The sequence below is a fragment of the Nerophis lumbriciformis genome, linkage group LG23 (assembly GCF_033978685.3).
Source record: "Nerophis lumbriciformis linkage group LG23, RoL_Nlum_v2.1, whole genome shotgun sequence".
NCBI lineage: Eukaryota > Metazoa > Chordata > Actinopteri > Syngnathiformes > Syngnathidae > Nerophis > Nerophis lumbriciformis.
The window spans coordinates 30,838,716-30,851,757 of NC_084570.2; the positions used below are offsets into that span (position 1 = coordinate 30,838,716).

Genomic DNA, 13,042 nt, shown 5'->3' on the forward strand with positions numbered 1-13,042 from the left:
GAGCGTCACCGAACCTACTTTCATCTGGCCTCCCCCGGGGATGCTGTGCTTGTCCAGCAGGAAAGCAGCTCCGATGCGTTTGCGGATGTGGGGAGGTTTCTCTCCCGGCAGCAGAGGATAATCTCCTGACAGCCGGCCCGTCAGCTCCTGAACAACACACATCACATCTGGTCACATTTCAAAGTTATTTTTCCTGCAATGAATAAAATACACATTTCTACTGTAAACACAATCTTAAGCGCTACATATACATATATATTAGGGCTGTGAATCTTTGGGTGTCCCACGATTCGATCCAATATCGATTCTTGGGGTCACGATTCGATTCAAAATCGTTTTTTTTTTCAATTCAACACGATTCTCGATTCAAAAACGTTTTTTTCCCTATTCAAAATGATTCTCTATTCATTCAATACATATGATTTCAGCAGGATCTACCCCAGTCTGCTGACATGCAAGCAGAGTAGTAGATTTTTGTAAAAAGCTTTTATAATTGTAAAGGATAATGTTTTATCAACTGATTGCAATAATGAAAATTTGTTTTAACTATTAAATGAACCAAAAATATGGCTTATTTTATCTTTGTGAAAATATTGGACACAGTGTTGTCAAGCTTATGAGATGTGATGCAAGTGTAAGCCACTGTGACACTATTGTTCTTTTTTTTATAAATGTCTAATGATAATCTCAATGAGGGATTTTTAATCACTGCTATGTTGAAATTGTAACTAATATTGATACTGTTGTTGATAATATTCATTTTTGTTTCACTACTTTTGGTTTGTTCTGTGTCGTGTTTGTGTCTCCTCTCAATTGCTCGGTTTATTGCAGTGTTGCTGGGTCGGGTTTGGTTTTGGAATTGGATTGCATTGTTATGGTATTGCAGTGTATTGTTTTGTTGGATTGATTCATTAAAAAAAATAAAAAAAATAAAATAAAAAACATTAAAAAAATTAAAAAAAAATTAAAAAAATAGATTTTTTAAAAATGTGAATCGATTCTGAATCGCACAACGTGAGAATCGCGATTCGAATTCGAATCGATTTTTTCCCACACCCCTAATATACATATATATATACACATACATACATTTCACTTAGCAGGTATGCACCTCAGTTTCAGTTTCATATATTTTGGTATTTCACTAATGCTAACTGCAAGCATGCTATTGTTAGCATGTTAACATAGTACTGTTAACATGCTAATCTTTTTTTGTTTTAGCTTATTATGTTCATATTTTTTGTTACTTGGCGCTATTTGGACAGCATGCTAACTGTTAGTATTTCATTTCGGCTTTAGCTTTTCAGCACTCACATGAAATGTGTACTAATATTGTATTCAATTTTGGTACTTGACAGTTACACTTAGCATTTTATCATGCCAACATTAACACTACTAACTTTTTTGACTTAATTCAGCAGGTATGCACCTCAGTTTTAGTTTCATATACTTGGGTATTTCACTAATGCTAACTGTAAGCATGCTATTGTTAGCATGTTAACAAAGCACTGCTAACATGCTAACTTTTATTTTTTATTTTTTTTAGCTCATTATGTTCATATTTTTTGTTACTTGGCGCTATCTGGACAGCATGCTAACTGTTAGCATTTCAGTTTCGGCTTTAGCTTTTCAGCATTCACATGAAATGTTTTACCAAAATTGTATTAAAGTTTGGTACTTGACACTTACACTTAGCATTTTAGCATGCCAACATTAGCCTACTAGCTTTTTTGACTTAATTTAGCGGGTATGCACCTCAGTTTTAGTTTCATATAACTTGGAATTTTACTAATGCTAATTGTAAGCATGCTAGTGTTAGCATGTTAACATAGCACTGCTAACATGCTAACTTTTTTTTTTATTAGTATTTTTTTATTTGTTTTTACCTCATTTTGTTTATATTTTGTTACTTGGCGCTATCTAGACAGTGTGCTAACCATTTGCATTTCAGTTTGGTTTTGGCTCTTCAGCATTCACACAAAATTTATACCGACATGGCATTTTGTCATTATTTAAAACAAAAGTATATACTGTAGTGGTTTTGAAGGTAAAAACTAGCAAAATGTCTTTCATTTGTCAGTCCGTGGCCCAAAAGTGGGATAACAACTATCTCTATCAGCTGGCATAGACAAAAGTCAGTCATGCGTGAGAGCTTGTAATGCATGAAGTTGTCCTCACATGTTGAGACATAGACCTTCATGGAGTCCATTGCACAATTCTAGCACATTCTTCACATCCTTCTAGTGGACCTGCAGCAAACCTCCATGAAAAAATCCAGCAACACACTTCATGATGTCATCACTGCTAAAATGCATTATTTAAGATGCAGCTGGCATATAAGCGCGTACATATATGTACGTGTACGTGTTATTGATCACGATGACTGCGGGGAAGGAGAAGGTGCGGCGCCTCCAACTCCGTCACCTGGGCAGGTCCTGACACGAGTGCCCAGCCCGGGTGTCAACAGGGAAGAAGGATCACTTCTGGGATTTTTTACCCTGAAGCAACGATCAGATGATGTGCCCAGTTTCACAACAACCGGTCTTGACTACCTCCACCTCTACTTGGATGCTACCTCTCACGTCTTAACCCAAACGCTACCAATTCCCACTACGAGACAGTATCCAAATCCTGCTACTTTTGACCTGATTCTGATGACTTGCATTGATTAGAATCAGACATGATTCACAGTTGTTGCCAATAACTTCCACATTTTCGAGTTTACAGCTTTTTATACTCATTTTTATACCCTTTACAAAAAATACATTGGATTTAACTCCGTAGCTCGCTAGCTTGCGTGCGCTAGACTTTTATTTTATTAGTGCTGGCAGGATGGTGCGGCACTTTTATTGTGAAGACAGGAACTGTGCGGTGGGTCTTTACAGTTTTGAGGGCCGGTACGGAGAGAGAGTCTGTTGAAATAAAAAGTGCTTCTCGTCTTAATGTCGGTCGTTTTTTTCTTCTTCTTCACACTGAGCCACCTTCAGCGTTATCCCACAATGTCAATCAAGTGAGGAAAGTGACGTCCTATTAAGCAGTGGTCCCCAACTACCGGGCCGTACCCCGGTACCGGTCCGTGGATCGATTGGTACTGGGCCGCACAAGAAATCAAAAAATTAAATATAATAAAAAATCTTTTTTTTTATTTTTTTATTAAATCAACATAAAAAACACAAGATACACTTACAATTAGTGCACCAACCCAAAAAAACCTCCCTCCCCCATTTACACTCATTCGCACAAAAGGGTTGTTTCTTTCTGTTATTAATATTTCTGGTTCCTACATTATACATCAATATAGATCAATACAGTCTGTAGGGATACAGTCCGTAAGCACACATGATTGTATTTTTTTATGACAAAAAAAACCAAAACAAAAACCCCCCCCCCCCGGTCCGTGGGACAAATTTTCAAGCGTTGACCGGTCCGTAGTTACAAAAAGGTTGGGAACCACTGCTATTGAGGATTGATGATCAGTATTTTTTAGGTCTACTTTTCCTTTTAAACCCTTCCCGATCGACCGCTAGCTCGCGATCGATCTGGAACGATCTCCCTCCCCATGTGAGACAGGCCCCTTCTTTGGCTATTTTTAAGACCCTTCTTAAAACTCATTTTTATTCACTGGCTTTTAACCCAGCATGAGACTTTGAACTGTTTTTAGCTTTTAACTTTTTGAACTGTTTTTAACTTTTAAACTGTTTTTATCTAACAAACTGTTCTTAGGGTAATTTATATTTGCTTTTTAAATGTGTATTTTTATTCCTGTTTTAAACGTTATTTTTTAGTCTGTCCTTTGCCTTCATTTCTTTGTGGTGTACAGCCCTTTGTTTTTCAACTGTGCTTGTCTTTAAAGGGCTTTATAAATAAAGTTGGTATGGTATGGTAATGGGTACCCCTGAAATAAAGTATCAGCCAGAGGGGATCGGCTTTCGCGATCGCCATTATTAAGCGGCAATGGTCGACCATTTACATTTTCACGAAAATCAGCCAATCCTGATCATCTCGTCTACCTGAAGAATTCCGGAGCCACACCTTTTCTTCACTGACCCACGTCCTTCCAACAAGTGCTTTCTAAAAATGTTGATAAGATACTGATCAAAATAAATGGTACAGCAATTGAGAGAGTTGAGAGCACTAAATTCCTAGCTGTATACTTAGATGGATTTATACATATTTAATATTTTATGAATAAATGATCTAAATATGTCGGTCTACTCTCAAAATTGAGGCACTTTCTTCCTCTTAACGCTCTCCTAATTCTGTATGGGACTCTATTTGCACCACATATAAACTATTGCAATATTGCTTCATCACATTTGAATAATAGGATATCGAGACTGATTTGGTGGATTTTAAGATTTTTTCTTTATAAATGTCAACCTGTTGGTATGGACTGGTAAATGAGTACTTGGTGGGTAGATTTTGAAAGGAACTGTATTGTACTGTATTCTGTATCTTATATGATGATGTATATTTTAACTGTGGGTCCCTGTGCATAAACTGTGCGCTTCTAGGGATGACCTTGTTGCAGAACGGACTCTGCTATTAACACAGGAAACAATAATGTAATACAAAATTATGTCTGTCTGTAAATAAATAAATACATACATATATAAATGTATGTATGTATGTATATATAAGTGTATGTGTGTATACATGTATGTATGTACCGCTATGTATGTATATATGCATGTAAATATAAATGTATGTATATATGAAAATGTATGTATGTATAATGCATATGTTAATATATGTATAAATGTATGTATGTATATTATTGGATGTAACTATGTATGTATATATATATGCATGTATTTATATATGGATGTAATATATATACAAATTATAAATGTATGTGTACATATGTATGTATGTATCTATATAAATGTATGTATGTATATACATATATCAATGTATGCATGTATGTATATATATGTTCTTTTTGCATTTTGATATTAACAAAATAAACAATGTAACATAAAAGTATGTCTGTCTGTAAATAAATACATACATATATAAATGTATATATAAGTGTACATACATGTAAACATATATGTGTATACATGTACATATGAATGTATATATGTATGTATGTATGTATATATGCATGTACATATAAATGTATGTACATATGAATATGTATCTATATACAATATGCATGTCTATTCTGTTCTATAATGTATATGTTAATATATGTATGTGTATATATGCATAAATGTATGTATGTATGTATATACATATATGTATGTATATACATATATGTATACATATATGTATGTATATATATATATATATATATATATATATATATATATATATATATATATATATATATATATATATATATATATATATGTATGTGTGGGAAAAAAATCACAAGACTACTTCATCTCTACAGGCCTGTTTCATGAGGGGTTCCTCAATCAGGAGATTTATATATATATATATATATATATATATATATATATATATATATATATATATATATGTATGTAATATATACATACCCCGTTTCCATATGAGTTGGGAAATTGTGTTAGATGTAAATATAAACGGAATACAATTATTTGCAAATCATTTTCAACCCATATTCAGTTAAATATGCTACAAAGACAACATATTTGATGTTCAAACTGATAAACTTTTTTTTTTTGCAAGTAATCATTAACTTTAGAATTTGATACCAGCAACACGTGACAAAGAAGTTGGGAAAGGTGGCAATAAATACTGATAAAGTTGAGGAATGCTCATCATCAAACACTTATTTGGAACATCCCACAGGTGAACAGGCAAATTGGGAACAGGTGGGTGCCATAATTGGGTATAAAAGTAGATTCCATGAAATGCTCAGTCATTCACAAACAAGGATGGGGCGAGGGTCACCACTTTGTCAACAAATGCGTGAGCAAATTGTTTAACAGTTTAAGAAAAACCTTTCTCAACCAGCTATTGCAAGGAATTTAGGGATTTCACCATCTACGGTCCGTAATATCATCAAAGGGTTCAGAGAATCTGGAGAAATCACTGCACGTAAGCAGCTAAGCCAGTGACCTTCGATCCCTCAGGCTGTACTGCATCAACAAGTGACATCAGTGTGTGAAGGATATCACCACATGGGCTCAGGAGCACTTCAGAAACCCACTGTTAGTAACTACAGTTGGTCGCTACATCTGTAAGTGCAAGTTAAAACTCTCCTATGCAAGGCGAAAACCGTTTATCAACAACACCCAGAAACGCCGTCGGCTTCGCTGGGCCTGAGCTCATCTAAGATGGACTGATACAAAGTGGAAAAGTGTTCTGTGGTCTGACGAGTCCACATTTCAAATTGTTTTTGGAAACTGTGGACGTCGTGTCCTCCGGACCAAAGAGGAAAAGAACCATCCGGATTGTTATAGGCGCAAAGTTGAAAAGCCAGCATCTGTGATGGTATGGGGGTGTATTAGTGCCCAAGACATGGGTAACTTACACATCTGTGAAAGCGCCATTAATGCTGAAAGGTACATACAGGTTTTGGAGCAACATATGTTGCCATCCAAGCAACGTTACCATGGACGCCCCTGCTTATTTCAGCAAGACAATGCCAAGCCACGTGCTACATCAACGTGGCTTCATAGTAAAAGAGTGCGGGTACTAGACTGGCCTGCCTGTAGTCCAGACCTGTCTCCCATTGAAAATGTGTGGCGCATTATGAAGCCTAAAATACCACAACGGAGACCCCCGGACTGTTGAACAACTTAAGCTGTACATCAAGCAAGAATGGGAAAGAATTCCACCTGAGAAGCTTAAAAAATGTGTCTCCTCAGTTCCCAAACGTGATTGATTGATTGATTGAGTGGGCTTGAGTGTTGTTAAAAGGAAAGGCCATGTAACAGTGGTGAACATGCCCTTTCCCAACTACTTTGGCACATGTTGCAGCCATGAAATTCTAAGTTAATTATTATTTGCAAAAAAAAATACAAGTTTATGAGTTTGAACATCAAATATTTTGTCTTTGTAGTGCATTCAATTGAATATGGGTTGAAAAGGATTTGCAAATCATTGTATTCCGTTTATATTTATATCCAACACAATTTCCCAACTCATATGGAAACGGGGTTTGTATACAAATGTATGTATATATGTATGTGTGTATGTATGTATTTATATAAATGTATGTATGTATATACATATATAAATGTACGTATATATATATAAGTTATTTTTGCAGAACGGACTCTGATATTAACAAAAGAAACAATAATGTCAGTCTGTAAACAAATAAATACATTTGATGTAATTCTGCTACGAACAAGAATTACATGATGACTTCCTGGGTGGATCTAATAGCAACAAGTCAAAGGGAAAACAAGTGTAATAACGTTTAGTTGTCAAGGACTCCCACTTGTTAGGAATCAACTTCTCTTTTTCTTTCCAGTGTTTTGTTTTCAAACTCCCGCTGTGACAAATTCTAAATAATCCAGCTTCTTCTCGCCATGCGGCTAACACCTTCAAAAGTGCTGACGTGAAAGAGAGACTTCCACGCAGGGAAAAAGAGCTCTTGGTTGTGCTTTTGTGAAGGTGCAGTAAAGATCTCAGCAAGCCTTCCCACATAAAAAGGTGTGCACCATCTGCTCTGACACAATGCCAGGACAATGAAATGATGACGTGACCAGTGTTTACTCACAGCTTCTCGGATGCAGACCTTCTTCAGCTCCAGGAGGCACAGGTCCAGTCGCTCTTGGAGCGCCTGGTGCTTGAGCCTCATGGCCCGCGTGTGCGTGCTGACGTCCTTCGCGTGAGACGTCGGGCTGTCCGAGCCTGCGGCGTGCAGAAAACAAAAACACACTCAGGGCCGGATGCACCGACGGTTTGCGTGTACTAAAACACGTGCAAAGCTGATCTACTAAACTTGTGAGCAGAGGATTGCGTATGTTAAGTGAGCAGAATAAATGTGTCTTCATGAGTATGCAAAATATCATCAAAACGCCCACAATACTGGGAGGAGAAGATGCAAATATAATGATTCCCAGGCGCAGCCACCGCTGCTGCTCACTGCTCCCCTCACCTCCCAGGGGGTGATCAAGGGTGATGGGTCGAATGCAGAGAATAATTTCGCCACACCTACTGTATGTGTGACAATCATTGGTACTTTAACTTTTTAACTTAATTTAGCACACATGGTGTGATTTATCAACACTCAGCAGCGTTTTGGGAGCACTATTTAGCACTTTCAAAAAGGCCGTGCAAACTGTTCCACACACGGCTGTGAGAGAGGAGTGTGTGTGTGTGTCAACATAATTGGACAAAAACAAAAAATATAAAACACATTGTCTATTCAGCAACATCCTTTTATAATTTCATACCTGCCAGATGACTTAAGGGGCTAATTTAATACCTTTTAAATAACGTTCGTTTTTTCACAAAGCATATATATCACTGACATATATCCTATAGCAGGGGTATTTTAATCGTTTTGACTTCAGGGCCCAACTTTTCCACCACACATGGGCCCAGGGCCAACTCCAAATATTAACAGTGACATCTTACTATATTATTGAACCTGATTCAATAATATCTAACCTACTTACAGTTTAATGATGATAAGAAAGCGTGTGTTCATCACAAAGATTATTATCAAGGCTTAGGTCAGGCTGATTACAAAAATAAATACTTATCAAATATACTGCAAAAGAAAGGAAAAATAAATGTACATACACGTGCTAAAATAGATCAACTCTAACTAAATTAATGATGACACTACATATATATTTTGTGTTAACTTAGATCCTGTAAAAGAAAAGATATGACATTATTCATGCAACACTAAGACTCATTAATGATGTGTTTTCATAATTTTTCATATAATAGTTTTCATTTCAGTATGGCCCTAACAATATCACCAGTTTGGCCCTTAATTACTTGGTACAAATGTTCCAAAAACTGTCGACAAAACAGTAAAAAAGGGTGTTACATCATTTAAAAGCAATACTTGTGAACAGTTAGAGAACAATCTGACTATTTAGAACACATGCGTCAAACTCAAGGCTCGCGGGCCAGATCTGGCCCTACACGTCATTTTATATGGCCCGCAGAAGCCTGGAAATAATGTGTCAATAAAATACCTTATATTTTATTTTTTTACTTTCTTATTTTCTTAGTAAAGGTATTGTTTTTTTTATAGTTTGACATGGAAAAATAGTGTCCAATATTGCAACAAATATTATATTATCTAACTTTTTTGGTCAAAATCCAAATAAATATTATTTCGAAGCAAGTTATCCATCAAATTGTACACTATAAAAATGACCAATAGATTTTACAGTAAAAAAGTTTTTTTTACAACATATTACTGCAAACGACCAATGTTGTTGGTCTTTTTACAGTAAAATTAAGTCGACTGAGCTGTCAAAGTTTTTTTTTTTTTTTTTTTTACAGTAATATCCACAGTTGATGATTTTATGGTACCACATTTTATTATGGTAAAAAACTGGCAGCTGAATTGCCAAAATAAAATTAAACAGTGGTACTGTATTTCTATTTACAGTGATATGTTGTAGTGTTGTCCCGATACCAATATTTTAGTACCGGTAGCAAAATTATTTAGATACTTCTATTTTTTATTTATTTTTTTGTCCTGTCCAGCTTCTCAGGCAAATCATATAGTTGATGTAGATGCCCATATCGGCTGTTCAGATTTACTTTACAAAAGAGAAGTGTAGGATACTTCTCTTGTTGCCTTATTTGTATTTGACTTTATTAAATGTATTTATATTATCATTTGGTGCAGTGTGCGTGGGTGCCAGAGTACGGCCCCAGCCTCTCCGAGAGCCCAACCCACAAACAAGGGTCAGCAGCAGGCCACAGACAGACGCACCCGGCAGAGGACAAGGCACGAGAAAAGCAGGGGACAGCCAGACCCCAAGCCAGCGAGAGACCACACCCCACACGGGCAGAAAGGCGGGACGCACCGCCTGGGTGCCCCAGAGAGTCCCCTCAACCGGACGGGAAGACCGCCCCCGCCCCACCGGCAACCAGGCCCCCACGAGCCCTTCCCCCACCCCCGGAGAGCGCGGCGAGGCCATCCCCCGGCCACTCCACCCAAGTCGGCCGCCGCAGGACCACCCAGCACGGGGCCACGGGAACCACCCACCCCACCCGCAGGGACCCCAACGATGGAGATGGAACAACCAGCAACCGCCCCGCCGAGTTCCCCCCTGAGGGAGGGAAAAAAAATAAATAAATAATAATATTAATAAAATATATTAAGAAAATTAATTAATTAATTAAAAAAAAAAAAAAAAAACTTTTCTAAATAAAGGGGACCACAAAAAAATTGCATCAATCGGCTTTATTTGAACAAAAAATCTTAGGGTACATTAAACGTATGTTTATTATTGTAATGTAGTTCTTAAATAATATAGTGAACATACTAGACAACTTGTCTTTTAGTAGGAAGTAAACAAACAAAGACTCCTAATTAGTCTGCTGTCGTATGCAGTAACATATTGTGTCATTTATGTTCTATTATTTTGTCAGCATTATTAAGGACAAGTGGTAGAAAATGTATTATTAATCTACTTGTTCATTTACTGTTAATATCTGGTTACTTTCTCTTTTAACATGTTCTATCTACACTTCTGTTAAAATGTAATAATCACTTATTCTTCTCTTGTTTGATACTTTACATTAGTTTTGGATGATACCACGAATTTGGGTATCAATCCGATACCAAGTACATACCTGCCAACTTTTGAAATCAGAAAAACCTAGTAGCCAGGGTAGGTCCAGGACAAAGTCCTGGTGGGGGGTTCAGGCTTCGCCCCCCGACGCAAAATGATTATTAGCATTCAGACAGGTTAAAATGTTGCTAAAACCATCACTTTTCTATCAGTCACAGTGACTTTTCAAAACAAAAATATTACAGCAAAAATCATATGGGTTGATTGACATGTTTATTCTGTAAGCTAACTTCAATAGTTTGAAATTATTTTGACAGTTAATGCCAGTTATCCTGTCAACCTTTCACAAGACTTCAATTTGTTAATTGAAAGTATAAACACTTTTTACAGTAAACAAATGATAAAACAGTACTAAACAATTCCATAAAAAAAAAAATTGGTGTCATTATTAACTTTCTGTCCAAGCTTGTATAATCTACTGCCTTGTTCAATTGTAAAAAATATTCTGTGCTTAAAATTCACATTTCTATCACAATTATCATACTGTAAACATGGTAAGCTAACTTCATTAAAATGAATAGTCCTGTCAATAGCATGGAATTACAATTCAAATGTAGTTTTTTTGTAAGCCTTTCAAAAGAATTCAAAATATGAAAAATTAATGAAAATTAATTTAAGCCATCAGACACTTGAAAAGTGGCACATCACATCTCTAATGTAATCATTTTAACTTTTCAACAGAAATAGCACTGCAAAAATATTAAGGACATACTTCTGTATTTTGGTAGTTATGCTGTCAACATTTAACAAGATTTCTTCAACTTGGACTTGAAAGCATAAATAGTATAAACACTTTTAACAGTATAACAGTACTAAACAATTCCAATAGATAACATTGGTGTCATTACCTTTTTGTGGCTAAAATCCAAATTTAGCAACGGCATTAGACTTGTGTTTTTTTGTCCCAACGTGGTCTTTTACATCGCTAATTCCTCCGTGTCCGATCGAAAAATCTTGTCTGCACAAGGTGCAATTCGCGTAGTTTTCACCCTTTTTGGAACGGATAATTATTCCCGGATAGGCTTTTGAATATTCTTCACGGAATGACTGCAGTTTTCTTTTCGGTTTAAGACTCGTATGCGATTTTTCTCCGGCTGATTCCATGATCGTTCGCTCGTTTGGAAACAATGGCAACAGGTTCCTCGTACTTGGCAGCGGTGCTATAAATAGCCTCGCGCATGGCATTCGGAATGGCTCGATAGGAAGTTACGGGAAGCAGTGTCGATTGTCATTGTTGTTACGCGATTTCGTGAATAAAACTTAAAAAAATTTTTTTTTTTTTAATTAATGAAAAACCGTATTTTTTATCACTGCAACCGTAACCCGGAATAGGTTGATGAAAACCGTACTAATTACGGGAAAACCGGAGTAGTTGGCAGGTATGCAAGTAGTTACAGGATCATACATTGGTCATATTCAAAGTCCTCATGTGTCCAGGGACATATTTCCTGAGTTTATAAACATAATATAAATGTTTAAAAAACAAAAGATGTTGTGATGCCAAAAAATATCGACGTAATCATATTAGTATCGACTAGATACGCTACTCTACTTGGTATCATTACAGTGGATGTTCGGTGTAGACCCAATAATGGCGTTTGTTTACATTTTGACGTCGGTGAGCTCCGGTGTGTAGTGAAGCATGTTTAGCTATTCCTCGTCCTCCAGTGATAATGATACTTGTAAGAAACTAACTTTATTTGTCGCCATGAAGGCGAGGATTAGTGATTTAGTAGTAGCTAAAACACTGCCGACTGGGGTTGGACTTTAGCCGCCAGCTAGCTAGCCATGTCTTAAAGCACCTCTTCCTGATGGTGTTTCAGTGTTATAACTTCACCTTTATCTATACTTTTTAAAGCAAAATGAGTCTGTTCTCTCTTTTACTGTCTACACACTGTGTCTGCTTGTAAGTACTCCGTGTGTGTGTACACTGCCGAACATGCTCCTCTGCTCGTAAACCAGCAATGCCATGATGTGACGATGACAGGGTTGGTGGACCGGTACTTTTCAGAGGCGGTATTGTACCGAAAATGATTAATTAGTATCGTGGTACTATACTAATACCGGTATACCGTACAACCCTAATATGTTGTAAAAATAATAATAATAATAATAATAAAAAACTAACATATATTTATTTTACAGTAAAAGTCTGGCAACTAAGCTGCCAGTTTTTGTTGTTGTAAAAAACAGTGGTAAAATCCACCGATTTTTTTTACACTTTACGTACATTTTTTTTAAAAATATTTAAATTCATAGGCACTGTTACAAGCGGCCCTCTAGTGGCAGCCATGACTGCGGTGTGGCCCTCAATGAAAACAAGT

At 36.5% G+C, this 13,042-nt stretch overlaps 1 protein-coding gene across 7 annotated transcripts in view; it reads right to left on the reverse strand.

Moving 5' to 3' along the window:
* Window positions 1-13,042, reverse strand: part of inavab (innate immunity activator b) — an 88,292-nt gene that overhangs the window by 32,958 nt on the left and 42,292 nt on the right. For all 7 annotated transcript variants that reach the window (XM_061984765.1, XM_061984764.2, XM_061984766.2 and 4 more), the window contains 2 exons: window positions 7,664-7,797; window positions 19-147 (listed from right to left, as the gene is read on the reverse strand). In XM_061984765.1, coding sequence (XP_061840749.1) covers window positions 19-147; window positions 7,664-7,797 — 263 coding nt within the window. The remainder of the gene's footprint in view (window positions 1-18; window positions 148-7,663; window positions 7,798-13,042) is intronic.